We start from the raw sequence: 25,127 nt of genomic DNA, 5'->3' as shown, positions 1-25,127 counted from the left end.
GCTTCGTTTATAAATGATGTCTGAGTGTTGGGGGGTGCCCCTGGCTATCTGTAAATTAAGAAAACAAGAAAATGCTGCCGTCTGGTTTGCTTAATATAAGGAAATTGAAATTATTTTTTCTTTTACTTTTGATACTTAAGTATATTTTAGCAATTCCATTTATTTTGATACTTAAGTATATTTAAAACCAAATACTTTTAAAGTAGTATTTTACTGGGTGACTTTCACTTTTACTTGAGTCATTTTATATTAAGGTATCTTTACTTTTCGTCAAGTATTACAATTGAGTGCTTTTTCCACCACTGCTAAAATTCTCTATGGGAAAGATGAATGGTGGAAAAACGATTGGAACCTTTTCCCTGTTTGACCGCTAGGTTTTATGGGTATTATGACACCTCCACTCTGTGGCTCTATAGAACATAGGCTACAGGCTAGTCCACCAGCAAGATAGTGAATTTCTTTGACTAGGCCTAATCAAAAATTATTTTTTGGAAGAAGCCTTTGACTCTCCTCCTGAATGCCACCATAGGCCTACACAGCACAGCCATTGGTTAGGGAGCACACAAAAACGTTTTTTGATCAGCAAGAGCAGAGCAGACCGGGGCTCAGGGTTGGAATATCCACTGCTCTGTATAATGCACCATGTATAATACACCATCGCAGCAGGGAAATATAATAAATATTACTTTGCTCTGTGCTTCTCCGAGCATGAACTTCGTAGCTTATATATATAGGCTATAGGCTATGTATGGATCATTTGATTGAGATCACATTAAATATCCTATAGGCACATTTGATATTGTGCGCCCAGCGGAAAATCAGAGATGAGGGGGCAGCATTGGGCACACCTCAAAATATAGCCTAATAAGCAACTAATTCTAAAACACTGAGAAATATAAACATTTTATTAATTACAAATTACATGACCCTCCCCTGGACTAGATTTAAAAAAAGACTAAACCCTCCCCTTGACAGAAATGTAAAAGCATGACCCTCCCCCATTTTCCTACAGGCAACCATTCTGTACATTTCGATCCATCCCTAGTAGGATGTTGCACTGCCAAAGGACTGAATTAGATCAAACCTTCCAAGGAGTGTCTGGAGTTTACATATGTGCTCACCAGTGGCGATTTTAGCATGTAAATCTTGGTGGGGCAAACCAACAAAAAAAAAAAGTGGGATGCGTGCCAGCAAAGCCACGACACAACATAAACACTAAACAATACATTAATTGCACGATAACGGTGACCACCAACTGTTAGGGCCTACATAAAGCTGTCCCAACATCTTACGACTGCTACACCTGGCTATCAGCGGAGCCTTGTCTGGCAGTGAAACAGTTCATTCAGCCTCATTTATTGCCTTAAAAAAAAACATAGCTGATATGACTTGCTTAAACAAATGTGGTTTCTAATGACAATTGAGATGTACAAACTATGGCATAAAGGGGACGACAAGCGGATAAGAGGCAATCCGTAATTTCAATTAAGACATTAATGAGCGAGCTAGGACGGACGTAGTCAATATAACTATTTGTTTAGCACTTTTGAAATGTACAGCGACAGAATTCCGAACATGGGCCGTTCTTACAGTGTTCTCCCTGTACACCAAGTTCAGAACTGTAGCAAAAAAGAGACCATATTTGTATGCGGCTTTATTAACTCAATTAGTATTTTCTTATTTTTTTTTTACATTGTTTGCAAACTGATGTGACACATATTAATGCCAAAATAACATGCAAAACAGGCAAGCCCCATTTTCTTGCTAAAAATGTGGGGCTCAAACAGGTGCCCTGAATGATGGGTCGCCACTGGTGCTCACTCACACAATACCACCAAAATGTTCACCACATGTGCTGAAGTCAATTAGAAAGGACTTCAGTGAATCATATTTTATGTTAGTCAGACAGCATTAAAAAAAAACATATAGAATCACAATATTGAATTTCATTTTCATTTATTGGAACTTTTTTGTTGAAAATAACAAAATAGAAACAGCGAAATATTGCAAACATAAATACTGTAACACTGACATTAAAAAAAGAATAAGACAAAGTGGTTCAACATCATATAAAGTTACAGTTCTAATGTTTCTAACCTTTTTGGATCATAGATATTTTGTATTTCATTTCAACCCCGTAAAGACTTTTACAAAGACACTTGACTAAGAATAAAACAATATCCCAGTAGTCTTAGAATTGAAGAGGATATAAACTGAAATATGTTGTGGTACATTTTACATACAAAAATTGGATCTTCAAGTGACTAACAAAGCAGTATCACAATCATTCTATTCCTTAAAAACATAAAATCATAATGACAATAATGAATGACATCACTTTACATACAATGTGTATCTGGGACTGGCTCAGTGCATACTGTATACAATGTTGCTTATAAACGTTGAAAGATTTGAAGAAACGTACAAAATATAATGCTATAAAAAAAAGAAACATGCAGATGCAAAAACTAAATTAAAACATTCTCAATAGGACCATTCTGGTGAACAAATGCAGGAAAAGGGTCATGCCACAAAGAACTGATATATACTACTTAGAGGAACTGGACCTTATTCCTGTACAGTCTCTGGTATTTGCACAGCATATTATTCAGCAAGATCTTAGTCCGGTCAAGACAAAGTGAGGTGTTTAGTACCTCCCTAACTCAAACAAGTTTGGACAGTACAAGTAAAATACAGTACAATGCCAATGAACTTAAAAAGCAAGGCTTGTATTCATCAGGCATAACGTGTTGACAGGCATCCACCATCCTGGTGCTTTGGTAAGATAGAAACAAACAGTTTGTGCGGCTAGAATTAAAAAGAGTACATTAAAAGTGCATTCCCTCCTTTTTTTCCAATCCCTGTATTTTTTCCAGTAAATACCTGGGAAATTCTTTCAAATTTTAATTTTGCATGGTTATACATTTCAATATGTTGAGTAATTTGAACAGTCTTTTGTGTTTTCAACCAACATCTTCACAGGCCATTGTTGGTTTGTATTTCTCCACAGGGTCACCAGAGGAAAATGCCTTTTCCATTTGACCCAAGTAAAGATTCAGAAATGTAAAAAACAGTATTTATTCTAAGTAAACATAATCTATTTTATTCATTTGCTTAGAAACCATTTAGTTGAATAGGCCTCTTAAAATGAGGCCGTTATTAAAATGTTCAACATAGGCATCTTTCAAAATTCTGTAGTATAATGTAAGAAGTCTTAAAAACGCATTAAAGATGTATAGAAAAGGCCTACTCCACTTCAAAGCTCCTCTCAGGTACACATCTGTGAAATCTGGCACCAGGGAAAAAGCAACCTCTTGAAGGGTATAAAGCTTATCAGCAAAAATCGCTGGGAGCACTGGAGAGCAAGGTCCATGTGAAAGTTAGTGTTCAGGCTACAGAGGCAACTTTGTCACAGTTGCTGGTGTACTGAATGTCGGGCCTATTGATGTCAGCCTTCTTTTTGTCCCAGCACGGCAGAGCACACAGAAAGAGCGTGACTCCACCCAGGAGCACAGATCCTCCACTGAAGTAGAAGGCCAGGTCATAGGACTGGGTCCAGTCAAAGAACCACCCTGGAACAGGAAGAAGAGGAGAGAAAAAAAAAAAGAATTTCAGCAAAATCTCTCGACAATGTATGAGTCAGCAAAAGACTAGCTAAAGGCCAACATCTTGAGTTCAACATTCCCACTCACACATTAAGATTACATAATCTAAAAATGTTTTGACATATGGAAGAGTGATTCTCTGTAAAAGCATGAATACGAACCTGTACCAGCTCTAACCTAACAACTGTAAATGTGGACCACACACACACTCAGCAATGTTGACCAATGGTGTCAGAAGTGGGATCTTTCTTACCAACAACAGGGGGCCCAAGCATGATCCCGAATCCACCGAAAAACATGAGGATCCCATGGGCTTGGGTCAGTTTGTCCAGGCCCACAATCTTGGTAGTGATGTATGACGTTAGGGACCAGTTCCCAGAGAAAAAGCCCACCACAGCTGAGAGGACCTGCAGGCCTACGTAGCTCTTGGAGATGGGGATGAGGAGAAGGGCCGTCCCGGTCCCCAGCAGGGTGAAGGCATACAGGAACACACTGTTGATCCACCTCATGTCTGCTAGCATGCCCAGGGTCAGCTTGCCCACACCGGTAGTGATGGCTACAATGGAGACCAGGGGTATGATTCTGACCTCGTTGATGAGGCCCTCACTCTGGGCCACATCCTCCATGAAGAGGACCGGAGGGAAGGCTCCTAGGCTGAACAGGAAGATAGCTATGCAGAGGGCCATAAAGTTTCTGTCATGCAGGAAGTCAGCCATGGAGTGCATGTACTTTGAGTAAGCCTGACGCTTCTTCTTGATCATTTTCACAATGGTTGAACCTGCCATGAACCCCCCTTTGTTGTCAGGTGTGGTGATGGTGATGTCTTTGGCGTCGATGGTGATCAGGTGATCCTTGACCATCAGGTTTTTCTCGCCAGTGCCTGGTGTGGTCTTGAGGTCGTCAGCTGGCGGTTTCTTGAAGAGCTGCTCCTCTGTGCGCGCCAGAGCAGCCTTCTGTTTGAGGTAGTAGCCAGGCATGTTCAGGGGCCTCATGAAGCCGGCACAGGCCATGAGGTTGAGGGCCAAGGCCCCGATGATCAGCAGGCAGCCTTCCAGGCCAAAGAGAACAATCAGCTCATTCTGAGCCGTGGCATAGAGGAACCCTCCCACACTTGTGCCTAAATGAGAGAAGGGAACAATTTAGTGTTGGGATTCCAAGAATAAGCCCTTAGAGATTCATTAATATTAATTTAATAAAATCCTTGCTTAGTGGGACATCTTTGCCTAAAGCTAGCCTCCCTGTTCTCCCTTTCCTCAAGGGGACAAACACAGAATGCCCCAGAACTGTGTTGTATTACCAGTGTTCTTCTTGTCACCAGTCCACTTCCCTAATCACAAGGCTACAGTGTTTCTAGACTACAATGTTTACCTTGGCATTCCAAGACTTCCGGCTTCTGAAACATGAAAGAACTGAGCATGGAGACTTGGTGTGAACCCAGTGAGCGCAGAGGGGGGCTGAACTACCTGTGGTGACTATGCCGAGGGCGAGGCCACGTCTCTTGTCAAAGTACTGACAGGTGATGGTCAATGTGGCAGCATAGACAAGACCGCAGCCAAGACCTGTGGACAACAAAAACAACAGAGGTATTTTCATTAGCACATTTTAGAGGAGCATGTAGCTACAGTACCTTATTTACCATGGTGAAGAAGATATTTAATGTTCTGAGCAAATTCTTGCACAGTAAACTGAGAACCTTAATGTGAAACTGTGGGACCTGTGTAAGGCCATCTTAGTCATGTAAAAACATGCAGTAAATTCACCATGTTTAAAATCTGTTGCTCTGTGATAAAGTTGTTACATATTCACCATACAAATAACTTTTGTCTAGTGTAAAATCACCCCAATGGTAATTTGATCCGCAAAGGATGACTAGGGCAGAAAAGCGATGAGAGAATACTGAGCCACATGTGCAGCGCATCCAAGGGATGGTCTAAAAATAGACGCCCTTCTTCAAATATGCATGACCTCTCTCTCAGGACAATACCACAGGCAGTGGCCGTCTATTGAGCTCTTTCCCCTTAGCATGGCACAGCTATCACTGGGGGTTAGATAATGGGCTGCGAGGGGTGCATTCAAAATGTTGGGGGGAGGCATTAGTCATTTTTAGATCTCTGAATACATCCTACATATACCCTCACAGTGCATGTGTGCTGGAGCATAGACATTAACCTATTTTGAATAGACATGAACCTACTTTGAATAGACATGAACCTATTTTGAATAGACATGAACCTATTCAATTCTTGTGTCTTATCTATCATTGACTTGTGTTATTGTTTAACTGTGTAATATTTTTATGTAATCATCAGTTAAAAACAGTTCACTCCCTACAGAGTAAACAAGCAACTTCCTATAATTTCTCTCACACTGACAAGGCTAATCCTATATCTAATAGTGGGTCACACAAACCGCAGACTTCGTCCACCACGAGGTTCTCACTTACCGACGACGATCCCGTAAGAGAAGATGAGGAACTGGACGTTTGGGGCGAAGGCGCTGAGCATCAGGCCCCCTGCCACCATGACCCCACTGAAGATGGTCACAGGGCGCGCCCCAAAGTTATCCACACAGGCACTGCAGACAGGACCTGGGGGAGAAAATAGCGCAGAGAAGAAGTGTGAATTCAGTGTGTGTGTGGGAGTTGAGGGTACATTGTTGAATAGATGCAGTGAGTTAGGGAGGAGCAGAAATGAGATGACAAGACACAAACAACAAAGTCGCATGATGGAATTAATATGGTGCATTCAGGATCCACGTGGTGTTAGCAACAGATGGATTTCCTAAACAATACAAAAAGGATAGTGATACCGGTCAAGGTGTACCATACATGTTGGGCTATTTCATGGCAGGAAGACGTGATGTATCAACTTTAACCATGTGACATGGTCCCCCTTTCTGCCCTGATATTATTTTGACCTTATCGCTCCCTATTTAGGACAGAGTGTTCGTCTGTGCTCCTTAGTCTCTACCATAGGCGTGTTGTTGGCTAGGCTTGTGACTCTATTCATACTCCTCAAATGTTTACAACGAGGCCCCCTGAGGCCTAAAAGCGGCACTAGCTAGTTATTAGACACCAGAGCAGAGTTTAAGGGTCAGGGAAAAGGACAGCCTGTGATGCTCATTTGTCATCATCCTCACAGCATATCGAATTTAAAAGCACACCAAGTTACAGAAATATATCTATTTCTAGCAAGATGAGACCACTTACAGTGCCTTCAGAAAGTATTCACAGACCCTTACTTTTTCCACATTATGTTTTTACAAAGTGGGATTAAAATGTATTTAATTGTCAAAAAACACTAATATAGATTAGATAAGTATACCAATAACATGATGCCACCACCACCATGCTTGAACATATGAAAGAGTGGTACTCAGTGATGTGTTGGAATTGCCCCAAACATAACGCTTTGTATTCAGGACAAAAAGTCCATGTTTTTGCCACAATTTTTGCAGTTTTACTTTAGTGCCTTATTGCAAACAGGATGCATGTTTTGGAATATTTTTATTGTGTACAGGCTTCCTTCTTTTCACTCTGTCAATTAGGTTAGTATTGTGGAGTAACTACAATGTTGTTGAGCCATCCAAAGTTCTCCTATCACAGCCATTAAACTCTAACTGTTTTAAAGTCACCATTGGCCTCATGAGCGTCTTCCTTCTTCTCCGGCAACTGAGTTAGGAAGGATGCCTGTATCTTTGTATTGACTGGGTTTATTGATACACCATCCAAAATGTAATTAATAACTTTGTTATGCTCAAAGTGGACACAATTCCCAAAGCCAACACCTCCTTTGGCCGCCATTCCTTCCAGTTCTCTGCTGCCAATGACTGGAACGAATTGCAAAAATCTCTGAAGCTGGAAACTCTTATCTCCCTCAATAACTTTAAGCATCAGTTGTCAGAGCACCTTACCGATCACTGCACCTGTACACAGCCCATCTGAAATTAGCCCACCCAACTACCTCATCCCTATATTGTTATTATTTTGCTCTTTTGCACCACAGTATCTCTATTTGCACATAATCTCTTGCACATCTAGCATTCCAGTGTTAATACTATTGTAATTATTCTGCACTATAGCCTATTTATTGCCTACCTCCATAACTTGCTACATTTGCACACACTGTATATATATTTTCTGTTGTATTTTTGACTTTATGTTTTTTACCCCATATGTAACTCTGTGTTGTTTTTATTACACTGCTTTGCTTTATCTTGGCCAGGTCGCAGTTGTAAATGAGAACCTGTTCTCAACTGGTTTACCTGGTTAAATAAAGGTGAAATAAAATAAATAAATAAAAAAGTCAATGTCTGCTTTAAAAAAAAATTGAAAACCTCCCTGGTTTTTGTGGTTGAATTTATGCTTGACTGAGAGACCTTACAGATAATTGTTAGTGTGGGATACAGAGATGAGCTAGTCATTCAAAAATCATGTTAAACACTATTATTGCACACATAGTGAGTCCATGCAACTTATTATGTGAGTTGTTAAGCACATTTTTACTCCTTAACTTATTTATGCTTGCCATAACAAAGGGGTTGAATACTTATTGACTCAAGACATTTCAGCTTTTCATTTTATTTAATTTGTAAAAATTTCAAAAAACATAATTCCACTTTGACATTATGGGGTATTGTGTGTAGGCCAGTGACAAAAACATCTACATTAAATCCATTTTAAATTCAGGCGGTTACACAACAAAATGTGGAAAAAGTCAAGGGGTGTGAATACTTTCTGAAGGCACTGTATATCCTGATTGATGGCACAAGGGAAATATAGGTCTGTAAGGACAAATTGGATCCTTCAGTGGACAGAAGCAAGGGCTTGGGCAAAGTTTGGGGAGACGGTACGGGCCCAGATCCACAAGGGGGCAAAAGGGGGCTTAGCCCCCTCAGTTGAAATGTGTGCCCCCTCAGTTTTAGTTTCATGTCCCTATATAAAAATAGCAATAAAGTTCAAATGATCGAGTGACTGGTTACCACAAAATCTCTATCTCCGCTGCGCTGTGTCAGCACAATGGACAGAGTGTGTGTAGGGGGCTATGGAAAGCCACTGGAGCGGTTATATAGGACTCCTTTGGGTTTCCATAAAAAGCGGGAAAAAACGCTTCTCACCTGTGGTAGGCTAAGTGTATAACGTGATACGCCTCCACCTGTAATATTTGATTTAGATTTATAAGGGCGGGTTCAAGTTTACCATTGAAGCTGCTTTACTCAACTCTGCCTCACGCCCCACCACTTCAGAGTTTAGTTAGCTTCTTAGCTAGCTGTACATTTTTTTAGTGTTATTAGCCTTAGCCTATTTAGCTAGCTCGAACCAACTAATCTGCCACTGCCACGATGGATATCAGAAATTGGCTTCGCCAAAGTACCCAAACAAAGCCAAAGGAGAAGGGGACAGCTGGCTACTGTGTCAGTGGTTGCTAAAAGTTGTGACAGCGTTGTGAAGTTCCTCTCTGACATCGAATGCACGCATTCGTACAACACAGAAGTAAGACTCGAGGCTACAGGGCTGCTGAAGGCGGTGACGGACCCCGGCTTTAAGTTTTCTCTGGGTCTCTCTTCCCTATGCCGACCGTGGTTACTGCACTGACACATGGATTGACTTTTGGGGCGTCCACAGCTACATGCGAGAACTCATTTTCCACTTTGAAGAAGCATGCGAGGAAAGCTCAACTAATCCAATTGGCATTTGAGGGAGATCTTACAAGAGGATTTTGGGGAGAATGGAATGAACGATTACTGCAACTCTTCTGAAAAGGTAAGAAACAATCTAGCTGATTGCTTTTTATCAAAATATTGGTGGTATAGCCAGTGGCGTCCTTTCAGCAAAAACCTAGGGTATAGAATGGCAAAATGACTTCCTTAGCCAGCCTAGGTTTTCAACAGCCTTGCTTTAGTGTGTAGGGTGCTGTCCATGGTGCTGATAGAGCGCAGCGGAGATTTCGCGCCAACCTGTCACTTCTTGGTCAAAAGCCCTCAATGGTCTCGGCATTTGAACTTTTATGTTTATTGTGCTATAGCGTGATATAAGCAGAATTCAATATAATTCCAATGCAAGAACCCAAATGACAACCCTGGGTATAGCTACATATCGGTATGTTTCATCATAGAAATAAATACATTCTATTATGGTTTTCTTGGTAGCCTATTGGTTTTCGTGGTTGTAAATAGAACTGTATGTATTGGAATTTGATCCACAGAAGTGTATTGTGCCATATCACAACGTGTTGCTGAACTCACGAGCACCATGATTTTCTATGTTTGAAGCGGGGCCTATAGGCTTATTTATTTGGCAAGACAGCTGTGCATGGCTGCATCTCACTGTAGTAGGCTACTGCGTTTGTTTACTGTTAATGTAACTAGCCTAAAAATAGATTGTGTCATGCCTTTATCGATCTGATATTTTGTTTACTAGACCTACTTGGTAGTACCGTTGTTTTGTTCTGTTTTCGTTCGCAGTTGTGTCGGTATTCTAAGTGAAACTATATTCAGTATTTTTGCATGCATGAATAACTAGGCTACTTACTACTTTCAGCATTTAGTTTGCATTATTTTGGTAAGACAGCTGTATGTACGGCTGCATTCACATAGGCTGCTTGGAATAGGTGAATTACCTGATCTATCTTGTAGCTTATTTACATTACCGAAACAGCCTTACTGTAGTGTGTAGGGCACTGTCCATTGTGCTGATACAGTGCAGCGGAGATCAATGGTCTCGGAGTCTCAGCATTCATACTTTATGTTTATTGTGGTATAGCTTGATACAGCCAGAATTCAATAGAATTCCAACGCAAGAACCCCCAAAAATGTTGCTCTCTCACCGATTTCAACTGCCCCCTTAGTCACTTTATCCTGGCGCCGGGCCTGAGACGGTATCACCTCACTAACCCATAATCTGCAGCCAACTCATTAAAGACTGCTGTTTTCCTAGCATCGTGCCAAGTCAAATGCAGCCCAATCCTTTTAGTTTCCAAAGCTATCCACTGCACTGTTTGTATAGGTCCTTGTGTGTCTGATGCACATTGAATTGACTACTTGTTTTAGTACAGTGAACCTGAGTCTTAAATGTGACTGTCCTTATTATACACATCACTTTTTGTGCTGAGACGTATTGAATTCCCGATCAGACCACTGACAACCCGAGAGTGTGTGTAAAGAATAGCCAATCACGTCTTGTTGAACCCTGTCTCTACCTCCCTTCCGTTTCACCACCAGTTAAAACAGCCCATGGTGTAAGGCTGCATAGCCCAGCCCCACACGTGTTCTGGGAGCAATCTGTCTAGTCATGACTTTTCACAGACCTCTTTGGAAAGGCGACAACGTGAAGGGAGGCTTAGCCTGGCGGTAAATGTAAACCAAGACCGTGATCTACAATCTCTGATCCTGTTTTGCCTAAATAATATAAACTGACTTGAATACAGCTTGCAGTGAACTGTGAACTGAGTCCTCCTGTGTCCCTGGTCATTCCAAACGAATTAAACTGTTGAAAGCTTTATTATACTTTTCTCTCTTTTCCCCCCTTTTCTCCCCCCTTTTCTCTTTCCCATACACACACACACCCTCGGTGTGGTCACTGGTCACAGCTACGTAACGGCTAAGGGCTCCTCCTGCAGGTATGACAGGACTGTCTGTCGGGGGGCAGGTAGCCTAGCGTTCAAGAGTGTTGGGCCAGTAGCCAAAAGGTCGCTGGTTCGAATCCCCGAGCCGACTAGGTGAAAAATCTGACGATGTGTCCTTGAGCAAGGCACTTAACACCAATTGCTTCTGTCAGTCGCTCTGGATAAGAGCGTCTGCTTAATGACGTAAATGTAAATGACTTAGCATCAATCAATAACCTCAACTAAGTGTTAAGAGCACCACAAAGTGCCTCCATATTGCACAGTTCTCTTCATCTACTTAGGACAAGTCAGCACTTTCACAACTGTTGATATGTACCAGGTAAAATACTTATTTTCCTATCTTATCATGTGCCACTTTGCCCTCCAAACAAGATTACTTGGTTAGATAAAAACTGGTCTGTTACTTTACCCATAATGCCACATCATCGTATGTGTTTATAGAGACATTGGACCATTCTTTTGTCTGGTTCCGTATCAGTGACGTCATTAATTATACAACAGCAACCGGTGTCAGACATGCATACCAGGTGAGACTCTACACCAGACAATGTAGCTGCAACTGTAAAGTGCATAGATAAGTAAATTCAGGTCTAACCACTGACATGCTGTTAAGCATATCAATTCATAGCCATGCCAAGACAATCAATATGGAATTCTTGAACAGATGTTCAGATGCTGAGGTGAATAAATGTATGTTAAAAAAAATCTACATTAACTATTTTATAATATACAGAATTCTGCAGTTTAAGCACAGTGAGCTCTGAAGATATTCCCTGTCTTTGAATGAGAGCATTAGCCTTTACCTATACAGTATCTAAATAAATAAACAAAGTTCTGAGAATACTCACTGGCTATGAGTCCCACTCCAGAGACCAAGGAGCCGACCCAGGCCGTCATGCCTTTCCCCTCCTGGAAGGCGTGGAGCCACTCTGGGTACAGGACGCCCACTGACTGGGGGGAGCCATAGGCCAGGAACTGGGCCATGAAGCAGGCCACAATGATGACCCATCCCCAACCTCCATCCAGCGCTTTCTTTGAGCTCTGAGGACTCATGCTGTCTGCTTGGATCTTACAACTTCAACAGGGAGGGTTCCTGGGGAAAACAGAAAAAGAGCAAAACTTTTTAAAAACACAAGCGGAATAGACAAGCAATTGATCAAATGCATGAGAATACAGACAAAATAAATCACAAGCAAGTTTGGAGACATGAATCATGATCAAGGAAGAGATAAATTTAATAAGTTGCTTTCTAAAGTAGTAGATAAATGCCCACTCATGTCTTGATGTTGATGCTGCTCTTGCATGGTCTACCAGGCAGGTCACCTGTTCTACTGTACTTCCTAAACAGAGTGCAACCTTCCCATCCTGTGCTGCCCGTTTTGTGCCCTCACAGACCACACCTTGAAGGAGGGTTTGGTGTCTGGACTGCCTACCTTGTAGGCTACTTTAACCTGCATTGTCTATTTCCCCTTAGTTCTGGCACAAAACACTGAACTTTTAGAGGCGCACCCTGTTTCCTGTGCTGACAGAATCAATTTTTTAAACACCGTGCCATCTACACATAACTACCTATTTTTCTTTATGAAATAATATGGTTTTTGTTAGCATTTACGAGATATTCGTTGGCACTTAATCACCCATTACACATAGCCTACAAACTATATTATGCTGTATCTAGCCATAGCCCTACTATGCTATAATGTCGTGCTATAGTAGCCTATTGTTATTTTATTAACAAATCAAATCATATTTATCACATACACGTGTTTAGCAGATGTTATTGCGTATGTAGCGAAATGCTTATGCTTAGAGGCTCCGACAGTGCAGTAATATCTAACAACTAATATCTAACAATTTCACAACATATACCCAATACACACAAATCTAGTAAGGAATGGAATTTAAGAATATATACATAAGGAAATACATGCGACTTACCTCAACAACATCAAAAACAACAGCCACAAGCACAATGACAACATACAACTGCAGGATACGTGCGCGTTTGCCTACAGGGAGTTGCCATGAAGGATGGTTGGTATCCCGATAATAACTCTTATGTATAGAATCGAAATCAAATAAAACATAAACGACAACACATGCGGATGCCGAGCGACCGCTAGGCTATATCCGAGGTCCGGCGAGGCAGACCCGGGTTCCCCATCAGCAGCAGCTACGCGCACAGTATCCGTTTTATAGCCTATAGCTTTGTTGACGGAGAACAAACCGGTTCAAAGCGGTTTTTGCTGGTCCGGATTTATGTGCCACCTACGATGAGGAAACTCTGCTTCCTCTTCATCATGTGCGGAGCTAGAGAGCGCACACTACGCACTGCCACAGAGTAAACACAACTGAATAAGGATATGTTTTCGTCTATTTGATAATAAGCCCATCAATTCGAAACTGAGAGGCTCCATTTTATGCATCATGATAATAATGAATATAGGTGGGGTGGGGGACGTGTTCTTCGACTGCATGCATAGGCTATCGATTAGTCTATCAATTATAAAAGTTAACATATGTTATTAGCCTACCAGTGATGATCAGATAGCGCTTCAAAGTATTTCAAGTCAAATCAGATGTAATGTTTCTTCTCAAATAGTGTAAAAGCACCTTTGAATTTGTAAAAACTAAACGGAGTAATTAGTTGTTATCGCAATGAAAAATAACTTTATTTTCTCTTTACACTGAAAACATTTTATATATGTATTTTAATTACACATAATAGACCTACTCTAAACGACAAGTAAAGGGATCCTCCGAAGTTAGCACAGGAGTTATTTTGCCGGTGATGCTTGAGTGTGAAGTCTGAGCAATACTTACCGAGAACATTGTTAATATTGCGTCTGGTCCAGTCAGAACCGGTTGCTTGATGGCAAGAAGTCTAACATCAATTTGCACAGAGAGCGTGTTGCCGCTGGAAGCTGATGGTAAAAGCCTGGCATCATAAACTAGAAGTAACATAGTGAACATAAATCCGGGACATCCAAATGAGTATGATATGATACATTTGGTATGGTTACATAAGACAAAAACGAAAGTAGGGTGGTTGGTCGGGGTGGATGTATAATGTGAACATCAAGCAACCCAAAGGTTGCCAGTTCGAATCTCATCAGGGACAACTTTAGCATTTTAGCAACTTTTTAACTACTTTTCAACTACTTAGCATGTTAGCTAACCCTTCCCCTAACACTAACCTTAACCATTTTAGCTAACCCCAACCCTTTTAGCTAGCCCACTCCTTGAACATAATTTAAACCTAACTTTAATCCCTAACTTTAACCCCTAGCCTAGCTAACGTTAGCCACATAGTTAGAATTACTCTGCTCAAAAAAATAAAGGGAACACTTAAACAACACAATGTAACTCCAAGTCAATCACACTTCTGTGAAATCAAACTGTCCACTTAGGAAGCAACACTGATTGACAATACATTTCACATGCTGTTGTGCAAATGGAATAGACAACAGGTGGAAATTATAGGCAATTGGCAAGACACCCCCAATAAAGAAGTGGTTCTGCAGGTGGTGACCACAGACCACTTCTCAGTTCCTATGCTTCCTGGCTGATGTTTTGGTCACTTTTGAATGCTGGCGGTGCTTTCACTCTAGTGGTAGCATGAGACGGAGTCTACAACCCACACAAGTGGCTCAGGTAGTGCAGCTCATCCAGGATGGCACATCAATGCGAGCTGTGGCAAGAAGGTTTGCTGTGTCTGTCAGCGTAGTGTCCAGAGCATGGAGGCGCTACCAGGAGACAGGCCAGTACATCAGGAGACGTGGAGGAGGCCGTAGGAGGGCAACAACCCAGCAGCAGGACCGCTACCTCCGCCTTTGTGCAAGGAGGAGCAGGAGGAGCACTGCCAGAGCCCTGCAAAATGACCTCCAGCAGGCCACAAATGTGCATGTGTCTGCTCAAACGGTCAGAAACAGACTCCATGAGGGTGGTATGAGGGCCCGACGTCCACAGGTGGGGGCTGTGCTTACAGCCCAACACCGTGCAGGACGTTTGGCATTTGCCAGAGAACACCAAGATTGGCAAATTCGCCACTGGCGCCCTGTGCTCTTCACAGATGAAAGCAGGTTCACACTGAGCACATGTGACAGACGTGACAGAGTCTGGAGACGCCGTGGAGAACGTTCTGCTGCCTGCAACATCCTCCAGCATGACCGGTTTGGCGATGGGTCAGTCATGGTGTTGGGGGGCATTTCTTTGGGGGGCCGCACAGCCCTCCATGTGCTCGCCAGAGGTAGCCTGACTGCCATTAGGTACCGAGATGAGATCCTCAGACCCCTTGTGAGACCATATGCTGGTGCGGTTGGCCCTGGGTTCCTCCTAATGCAAGACAATGCTAGACCTCATGTGGCTGGAGTGTGTCAGCAGTTCCTCCAAGAGGAAGGCATTGATGCTATGGACTGGCCCGCCCGTTCCCCAGACCTGAATCCAATTGAGCACATCTGGGACATCATGTCTCGCTCCATCCTCCAACGCCACGTTGCACCACAGACTGTCCAGGAGTTGGCGGATGCTTTAGTCCAGGTCTGGGAGGAGATCCCTCAGGAGACCATCCGCCACCTCATCAGGAGCATGCCCAGGCGTTGTAGGGAGGTCATACAGGCACGTGAAGGCCACATACACTACTGAGCCTCATTTTGACTTGTTTTAAGGACATTACATCAAAGTTGGATCAGCCTGTAGTGTGGTTTTCCACTTTAATGTTGAGGGTGACTCCAAATCCAGACCTCCATGGGTTGATACATTTGATTTCCATTGATAATTTTTGTGTGATTTTGTTGTCAGCACATTCAACTATGTAAAGAAAAAAGTATTTAATAAGATTATTTCATTCATTCAGATCTAGGATGTGTTGTTTAAGTGTTCCCTTTATTTTTTTGAGCAGTGTAATAACATATCATACGTTTTGCAAATTCATAACATATTGTACGTTTTTCAAAAATCCTAACATATTGTATATTTTGAAAATTCGCAACTATCATACATTTTGAAAATTCGTAACAGATTGTACATTTTGCAAATTCGTAACATATAATAGGAATTGTAATTCCTAACATATCATACAAAATGAGTGATGGACATCCACAAATCAATACATACCATACAAAATGTAACATATCATACTAAATGGAGTACATTCAGAATAATGTGGCATATCAAGAAGCTGATTAAACAGCATTATCATTACACAGGTGAACCTTGTGCTGGGGACAATTAAATGGCACTTTAAAATGTGCCGTTTTTTCACACAACACAATGGCACAGATGTCTCAAGTTTCGAGGGAGTGTGCAATTGGCATGCTGACTGTAGGAATGTCCACCAGAGCTGTTGCCAGAAAATTGAATATTCATTTCTCTACCATAAGCTGCCACCAACGTAGTTTTAGAGAATTTGGCAGTACGTCCATCCGGCCTCACAACCGCAGACCACGTGTAACCATGCCAGCCCAGGACCTCCACATCCGGCTTCTTAGTGTAATACATCAACATCATATCGTCATTATAGCCCTAGGCTACATCATATTGCCATAGGCCTACAATAGGTTATATAGGCCTACACAACCTGGTCTCATAGACTAGAGCGAGGGCTCCAACCCTGTTCCTGAGAGCTACCGTCCTGTAGGTTTTTACTCCAACCCTAATCAAGCCCACCTGATTCTAATAATTAGCTGGTTTATGAGCTGAATCAGGTTAGTTACAACTGGGGTTGGAGTGAAAACCTACACGAGGGTAGCTCTCCAGGAACAGGGTTTGAGAGCCCTGGACCAGACCTAACATAGTAAACGTAAATCTGGGACACTATTAGTGTGATATGTAATGTTTGGTATGGTTACATAAGACAGAAGGTTACTTAAGGCAAAAACGAAAGTAGGGTGGTTGGTAGGCGTATAACACGAACATCTAGCAATCCAAAGGTTGAGTGTTCGAATGTCATCAAGGACAACTTTAGCATTTTAGCTAATTAGCAACTTGCAACTACTTACTACTTTTTAGCTACTTTGCAACTAGCATGTGAGCTAACTCTTCCCCTAACCCTTTAACCTAACTCCTAACCCTAACCTCTAAACCCCTGGCCTAGCTAACGTTTGCCACCAAGCTAACGTTAGGCACCTATCCACCTAGCTAACGTTAGCCACAACACATTGGAATACGTAACATAACATACGTTTAGCAAATTCGTAACAAATTGTACGAATTGCAATTCATAACATATCATACAAATTGTAATTTGTATCATATCATACGAAATGGATGATGGACATCCACAAATGAATACATACCATACGAAACTTAACATATCATACAGATTTGTATCCCGGATTTAAGTCTAGGTTGCCATACTGGGCTTTTTAAAATGTAATCTCTTTTTTTTTTTTTTTTTTTTAGCTACCATGTAACCCGCCACATTTTTTTATTAAGGGGAATGCAATTTTATTGTAGGCTGTTTTATTGGTTGAAGGCTATTTCTTGCCCTTACCATCAACATTCTATCAATAGATTACCTGATGGGGATTTCCTCCATGCAGTGGACCAGTGGAGTAATTTGCCTCAGGTAAAAAAGCAACATCCAGCTAATTTGACCAGCAGAGACACTCTAAAGCAGGGGTGTCAAACTCATTTTAGCTCAGGGGCCACATGGAGGAAAATCTATTCCCAAGTGGGCCGGACCGGAAAAATCATGGTATATATAACTTAAAAACAACAACTTCAGATTGTTTTCTTTGTTTTAATACGATCAACATACAACATAAAGCTGGAGCCTGAGGACAGTGTGTCCAAAATAGTACGAGCACAACATCACTATTAATCATAAAACACGTCAAGTTTATTTGAAAATTCTAAAGAAAAAGAACACACAAACACACAATGCCTCAGTGATTAACAGAACTGTTTCACAGATCACAGAACTATATCAGGGTGTCATTTCTCAGGCAGAAATGTAGATAAAAATAATGAAATCCTGTTCCCCAAACAAGTGCAAGAACCACAGAGTCAAGAATAGGTTAAATATACAAATAAAATAAAATAAATTAAAAACAATAGCACATCAACATAAAAACATATAAACATAAATCTGAAAGCGTTGCTCAAACTCCCGTAACAGTCCAGTTATTTTATCTTTGAACCGCTTCATGTCTGCCACATGTTGGGTCGCGCACACATTTTTCAGACAGGGGAAGTGAGCTGCATCACCACCGGCAAGTTGCGTCTCCCACAATGACAGCTTCAACTTGAAAGAACGTATGCTGTCATAATACTGCGTGACAACCAGCTGTTTGTTCAAGTTATTCAGGTGCTCTGTAACATCCACCATAAATGCAAGGTCCGGCATCCATTCTGCGGAATGAAATTCCTTTTCTTCCATGAACTGTTCAATTTCTTCTCGTAAATCAAAGAAACGCCTCAGCACAGCACCTCGGCTTAACCATCTTACCTCAGTGTGGTATGGCAGGCCATAGATGTGGTCTTTCTCTCTGAGAAGGCTGTCAAACTGACGGTGATTCAGGCTTCTGGATCGGATGAAATTAACAGTTTGGATGACCACCTTCATGACGTTATCCATCTTTAATGACTTGCAACACAAAGCCTCCTGGTGCAAAATACAGTGAAAAGTAAAAAAATCACGTCCTCCATTTGCAGATTGCACTTTCTCTCTGAACTTTGTCACAACGCCTGCTTTTTTCCCGATCATTGAGGGCGCACCATCTGTAGCCAGGCTGACAGCGCGGGACCAGTCCACTCCGACCCTGTCCAGCGCGCCGACGAGTGCGGTAAAAATATCAGCTGCTGTCGTTGTATCTGTCATCGGCACCAACTGCACGAACTCCTCGGTGACGGTCAATGTGTCATCAACTCCGCGGATGAAAAAATGGCCAGTTGTGCAACATCTGTAATGTCCGTGCTTTCATCAATTGCAACCGAAAACGCAATAAATGACTTTACTTTTTGCTTCAACTGGCTGTCCAAATCCACTGAAAGATCGGAAATCCTGTCTGCAACTGTGTTTCTTGTCAGGCTGATATTTGCAAAAGCCTGCCGCTTTTCAGGGCACACAATCTCCGCTGCCTTCATCATGCATGTTTTTACAAATTCACCCTCACTAAATGGTTTTGAAGCCACTGCGATTTCATTAGCAATGAGGTAGCTAGCTTTCACTGCAGCGTCACTGATGTCTCGGCTGTGAGTAAACACAGACTGCTGTTTCTTCAGACCCGCCAATTGGGGCAATGAGGGTGCCAAATACATATTGGGGCAATGAGGGTGCCAAAGCACATAATGTTAAAAGTAGAAGCCGTAATAAATATCGCGGGCAAAACAAAGCAGCTCATTGGCTGCACGTGCTTGACCTACTTGCTCTGCCCCGGTATAAACAGTTTGCTTGCTTAACACAATTGCTATTGCGCCATCCAGTGGACTCAATTGGAACAGCAGTTTATTTTATTGAAAAATTGCAGCGCATTTTTATACTTTAAAAAAAAAAAAAAAAAAAAAAAGAAATCTTCTAAATCATCTCGCGGGCCGGATTAAAACCGTTTGCGGGCCTGATCCGGCCCGCGGGCCGTATGTTTGACACCCCTGCTCTAAAGTTATGTAAGTCATTTAGATTGACATGTGGTGCACTTCAAACGTAACTTTAGATGCTTGAAGTTAGGTGCAAGCAACTATGTTACATTTGATTGATGACAATTATGTTTTACTGTGTCCTATAAGAGGAAATTCTTTCCTCAGCTCACCACAAATTGAATGCACAGTATTGCAACAATTGTACCACACCAGAGGTCAGTAGGCTTACAGCTCCATTCTGGGTTATAGAGCAACTGTATTTATCAGACTTATAGTTAATACAGTCCTGAATCCTGAGGAATTTGGGAAGAGCGGAGCTATGCCTTTCATGTCTGACAGATCATGCCCATCTGGAGAAATGGTTTTATTATTTCTGAGTCCTGGACTGAGGAAAGGACAGGCAGGGTTTTTCACACTGTGGTACCCAATGTTCCCAAGGAACTTTGATGCAGTTTCCCACAGTCAAACTCAGATGGATCTTACAGGACGACTTAGAATTCATAATCCCTTTCTCCTTGAAAAGAGAGGGAAGCACAGAGAGTGGAATACAGTTAATTGCATTCTTGTATGGTATTGCAATGATACTGTATGTTACTTCTGACCAGGGTTTCCTGAAATAGCTAACTGTACTGACTTAATAAACTATATAAATGAGTTCAATAAAGCTTTAAAATAAAATATATACACTACCAGTCCAAAGTTTGGACACATCTACTCATTCAAGGTTATTTATTTTTATTTTTATTTTTACATTATAGGATAATAGTGAAGACATCAAAACTATGAAATAACACATATGGAATCACTTAGTAACCAAAAAAGTGTTATAAAATATATTTAATTTGTTTATTTAAGATTCTTCAAATAGCCACCATTTGCCTTGATGACAGCTTTGCACACTCTTGGCAAACTTTTGACTGGTACTGTATATATTTTATATTCAGCAATAATAAAATAAAATCATGTTACACTCAATATTGATCTCTGACTATTCTATAGGTATGAATGGAGAAATAATGATGGTTACATAACCCATATCATACAAACATAGCCTGGGTACCAGTCTGTTTAGCTATTCCACACCATGTTTGGCATATGACACAGTACAAGGACTATAATGTTAGCAGAAACAAAATGTTAACCAGATTAATAGATATCCATATACAGTGCATTCGGAAAGTATTCAGACCCCTTGACTTTTTCCACATTTTGTTACGTTACAGACTTATTCTAAAATGGATTAAAATGTTTTTGTTCCTCATCAATCTACACACAATACCCCATCATTAGAAAGAAAAACTTTTTTTCGAAATTTTTGCAAATGTATTAAAAATAAAAAACTGAAATATCACATTTACATAAGTATTCAGACCCTTTACTCTGTACTTTGTTGAAGCACCTTTGGCAGCAAATACAGTCTTGAGTCTTCTTGGGTATCACGCTACCAGCTTGGCACACCTGTATTTGGGGAGTTTCTCCCATTCTTCTATGCAGATCCTCTCAAGCTCTGTCAGGTTGGATGGGGAGAGTCGCTGCACAGCTATATTCAGGTCTCTCCAGAGATGTTCGATCGGGTTCAAGTCCAGCTCTGGCTGGGCCACTCAAGAACATTCAGAGGCTTGTCCCGAAGCCACTCCTGCGTTGTCTTGGCTGTGTGCATAGGGTCGTTGTCCTGTTGGAAGGTGAACCTCAGTCTGAGGTTCTGAGCGCTCTGGAGCAGGTTTTCATCAAGGATCTCTCTGTACTTTGCTCAGTTCATCTTTCCCTCGATCCTGACTAGTCTCCCAACACCTTCCGATGAAAAACATTCCCACAGCATGATGCTGCCACCACCATGCTTCACTGTAGGGATGGTGCCAAGTTTCCTCCAGACGTGACGCTTGGCATTCAGGCCAAAGAGTTCAATCTTGGTTTCATCAAACCAGAGAATCTTGTTTCTCATGGTCTGAAAGTCCTTTAGGTGCCTATTTGCAAACTCCAAGCGGGCTGTCATTTAACTTTTATTGAGGAGTGGCTTCCATTTGGCCACTCTACCATAAAGGCCTGATTGGTGGAGTGCTGCAGAGACGGTTGTCCTTCTGGAAGGTTCTCCCATCTCCACAGAAGAACTATGGAGCTCTGTCATAGTGACCATCGGGATCTTGGTCACGTCCCTGACCAAAGCCCTTCTACCCCAATTGCTCAGTTTGGCCAGGCGGCCAGCTCTAGGAAGAGTCTTGGTGGTTCCAAACGTCTTCCATTTAAGAATGACGGAGGCCACTGTGTTCTTGGGGACCTTCAATGCTGGATACATTTTTTGGTACCGTTCCCCAGATCTTAGCCTCGACACAATCGTGTCTCGGAGCTCTACAGACAATTCCTTCGACCTCATGGCTTGGTTTTTTCTCTGACATGGAAGTTGTAGAAACATCTCAAGGATGATCAATGGAAATAGAATGCACCTGAGCTCAAATTCGAGTCTCATAGCAAACGGTCTGAATACTTATGTAAATAAGGTATTTGTTTATTTTTTATAAATTTACAAATATTTATAAAAACCTGTTCTCGCTTTGTCATTATGGGGTATTGTGTGTAGATTGATGAGATTTTTTATTTTATTTAATCCATTTTAGAATAAGGCTGTAATGTAACAAAACGTGGAAAAATAGTAGGGGTCTGAATACTTTCCGAATGGACTGTATCCCCAAAATGTCCTTACATATGGGCAGGGTTGAGGAATAACTGATTACATCTAATCTGATACATGTAATCTGATATTGAAAAAACAAACAAATGTAATCAGTTCCGATACCATCAAGAAATCTTGTAATCAGATTACAGATACATAATATACACACAAAAGTATGTGGACACCCCTTCAAATGAGTGGATTCGTCTAGTTCAGCCACAACAGTTGCTAACAGGTGTATAAAATCTAGCACACAGCCATGCAATCTCCATAGACCAACATTGGCAGTAGAATGGCCTTACTGAAGAGCTCAGTGACTTTCAACGTGGCACCGTCATAGGATGCCACCTTCCAACAAGTCATTTCGTAAAATTTCTGCCCTGCTAGAGCTGCCCCGTTCAACTGTAAGTATTGTTATTGTGGAGTGGAAACGTCTAGGAGCAACAACAGCTCAGCCGCGAAGTGGTAGGCCACACAAGCTCACAGAACGGGACCGCGAGTGCTGAAGCGCATAGCATGTAAAAATTGGCTGTCCTCGGTTGCAACACTCACTGCCGAGTTCTCTGGAAGCAACGTCAGCACAAGAACTGTTCGTCGGGAGCTTCATGAAATGAGTTTCCATGGCTGAGTAGCCGCATACAAGTCTAAGATCGCAATGCCAAGTGTCGGCTGGAGTGGTGTAAAGCTTGCCACAATTGGACTCTGGAGTAGTGGAAACAGGTTCTCTGGAGTGATGAATCACGCTTCACCATCTGGCAGTCTGACGGACAAATCTGGGTTTGGAGGATGCCAGGAGAACACTACCTGCCCGAATGCATAGTGCCACCTGTAAAGTTTGGTGGAGGAGGAATAACGGTCTGGGGCTGTTTTTAATGGTTCCAGTGAAGGGAAATCTTAACGCTACAGCATACAATGACATTTTAGACAATTTTGTGCTTCCAACATTGTGGCAGCAGTTTGGGGAAGGCCCTTTCCTGTTTCAGTATGACAATGCCCCTGTACACAAAGTGAGGTCCACAAGAAATGGTTTGTCGAGATCGGTGTGGAAGAACTTGACTGGCCTGCACAGAGCCCTGACCTCAACCCCATCAAACACCTTTGGGATGAATTGGAACGCCGACTGCGAGCCAGGCCCAACATCAGTGCCCAACCTCACTAATGCTCTTGTGGCTGAATGGAAGCAAGTCCCTGCAGCAATGTTCCAACATCTAGTGGAAAGCCTTCTCAGAAGAGTGGAGGCTGTTATAGCAGCAAAAGGGGACCAACTCCATATTAATGCCCATGATTTTGAAATGAGATGTTCGACAAGCAGGTGTCCACATACTGAGTTTGAGAAATCCCAAAGTTACGTTACTGATAAAAATGTGGACAGGTAACTAGTAACTGTAACAGATTACATTAAGAAAGTAACCTACCCAATCCTGCATATGGGCCTTATACAGTATGTAAGGACTTGATGTGTGCTTTTGGGATGTACAGTGCATTCGGAATGTATTCAGACCCCTTGACTTTTTCCACTTTGTTACGTTACGGCCTTATTCTAAAATATATATTTTTAATAATCCTCATCAATCTACACACACCCAATTATGACAAAGCGAAAACAGGTTTATAGATTATTTTTACTTATTTTAACAGAAATAAATATTCAGACCCTTTGCTATGAGACTCGAAATTGAGCTCAGGTGCATCCTGTTTCCTTTGATCATCCTTGAGATGTTTCTACAACTTGATTGGAGTCCACCTGTGGTAAATTCAATTGATTGAACATGATTTGGAAAGACACACACCTGTCTATATAAGGTCCCACAGTTGACAGTGAATGTCAGAGCAAAAACCAAGCCATGAGGTCGATGGAATTGTTCGTAGAGCTCCGAGGAAGGATTGTGTCGAGGCACAGATCTGGGGAAGGGTACCAAAACATTTCTGCAGCACTGAAGGTCCCAAAAACACAGTGGCCTCCATCATTCTTAAATGGAAGAAGTTTGGAACCACCAAGACTCTTCCTAGAGCTGGCCGCCCAGCCAAACTGAGCAATCGGGGGAGAAGGGCCTTGGTCAGGGAGGTGACCAAGAACCCTATAGTCACTTTGACAGAGCTCCAGAGTTCCTCTGTGGAGATGAGAGAACCATCCAGAAGGACAACCATCTCTGCAGCACTCCACCAATCAGGCCTTTATGTTAGAGTGACCAGAAGGAAGCCACTCAGTAAAAGGCACATGACAGCCCGCTTGGAGTTTGCCAAAAGGCACCTAAAGGGTTCTCAGACCATGAGAAACAAGATTCTCTGGTCTGATGAAACCAAGATTGAACTCTTTAGCCTGAATGCCAAGTGTCACGTCTGGAGGAAACCTGGCATCATCCCTACGGTGAAGCATGGTGGTGGCAGCATCATGCTGTGGGGATGTTTTTCAGCTGCAGGGACTGGGAGACTCGTCAGGATCGAGGGAAAGATGAACAGAACAAAGTACTGAGAGATCCTTGTTGAAAACCTGCTCCAGAGCGCTCAGGACCTCAGACTGGGACGAACGCTCACCTTCCAACAGGACAACGGCCCTAAGCACACAGCCAAGACAACGCAGGAGTGGCTTCGGGACAAGTCTCAATGTCCTTGATTGGCCCAGCCAGAGCCCGGACTTGAACCCGATCTAAC

General features: G+C 42.1%; 1 protein-coding gene across 1 annotated transcript; it reads right to left on the bottom strand.

Moving 5' to 3' along the window:
- Positions 1-1,939: 1,939 nt before the first annotated feature.
- On the bottom strand, positions 1,940-13,453 carry LOC311136173 (monocarboxylate transporter 9-like). Its single transcript, XM_084170268.1, has 6 exons — positions 13,166-13,453; positions 12,076-12,320; positions 6,049-6,192; positions 5,069-5,164; positions 3,859-4,722; positions 1,940-3,572 (listed from the first exon to the last, which is right to left on the bottom strand). The coding sequence occupies exons 2-6, from the start codon at positions 12,278-12,280 to the stop codon at positions 3,388-3,390; spliced, it is 1,494 nt and encodes a 497-aa protein (XP_084026394.1). The 5' UTR covers positions 12,281-12,320; positions 13,166-13,453; the 3' UTR covers positions 1,940-3,387.
- Positions 13,454-25,127: the final 11,674 nt, after the last annotated feature.

This window comes from Coregonus lavaretus, assembly GCF_964263955.1.
Source record: "Coregonus lavaretus genome assembly, chromosome: 1".
NCBI lineage: Eukaryota > Metazoa > Chordata > Actinopteri > Salmoniformes > Salmonidae > Coregonus > Coregonus lavaretus.
Note: the sequence above shows the minus strand (reverse complement) of the source record. Positions and strands in the feature narration are given on the sequence as shown.

Bases quoted from the DNA above. Each gene is read 5' to 3' on its own strand.
- LOC311136173 (XM_084170268.1), bottom strand. From the start codon at position 12,280: ATGAGTCCTCAGAGCTCAAAGAAAGCGCTGGATGGAGGTTGGGGATGG. The intron at 5,165-6,048 runs GTAAGTGAGAAC...TGTTGTCCACAG, and splicing joins CTCTTACGGGATCGTCGTCG to GTCTTGGCTGCGGTCTTGTC. The intron at 4,723-5,068 runs GTAGTTCAGCCC...TCTCTCATTTAG, and splicing joins CCTCGGCATAGTCACCACAG to GCACAAGTGTGGGAGGGTTC.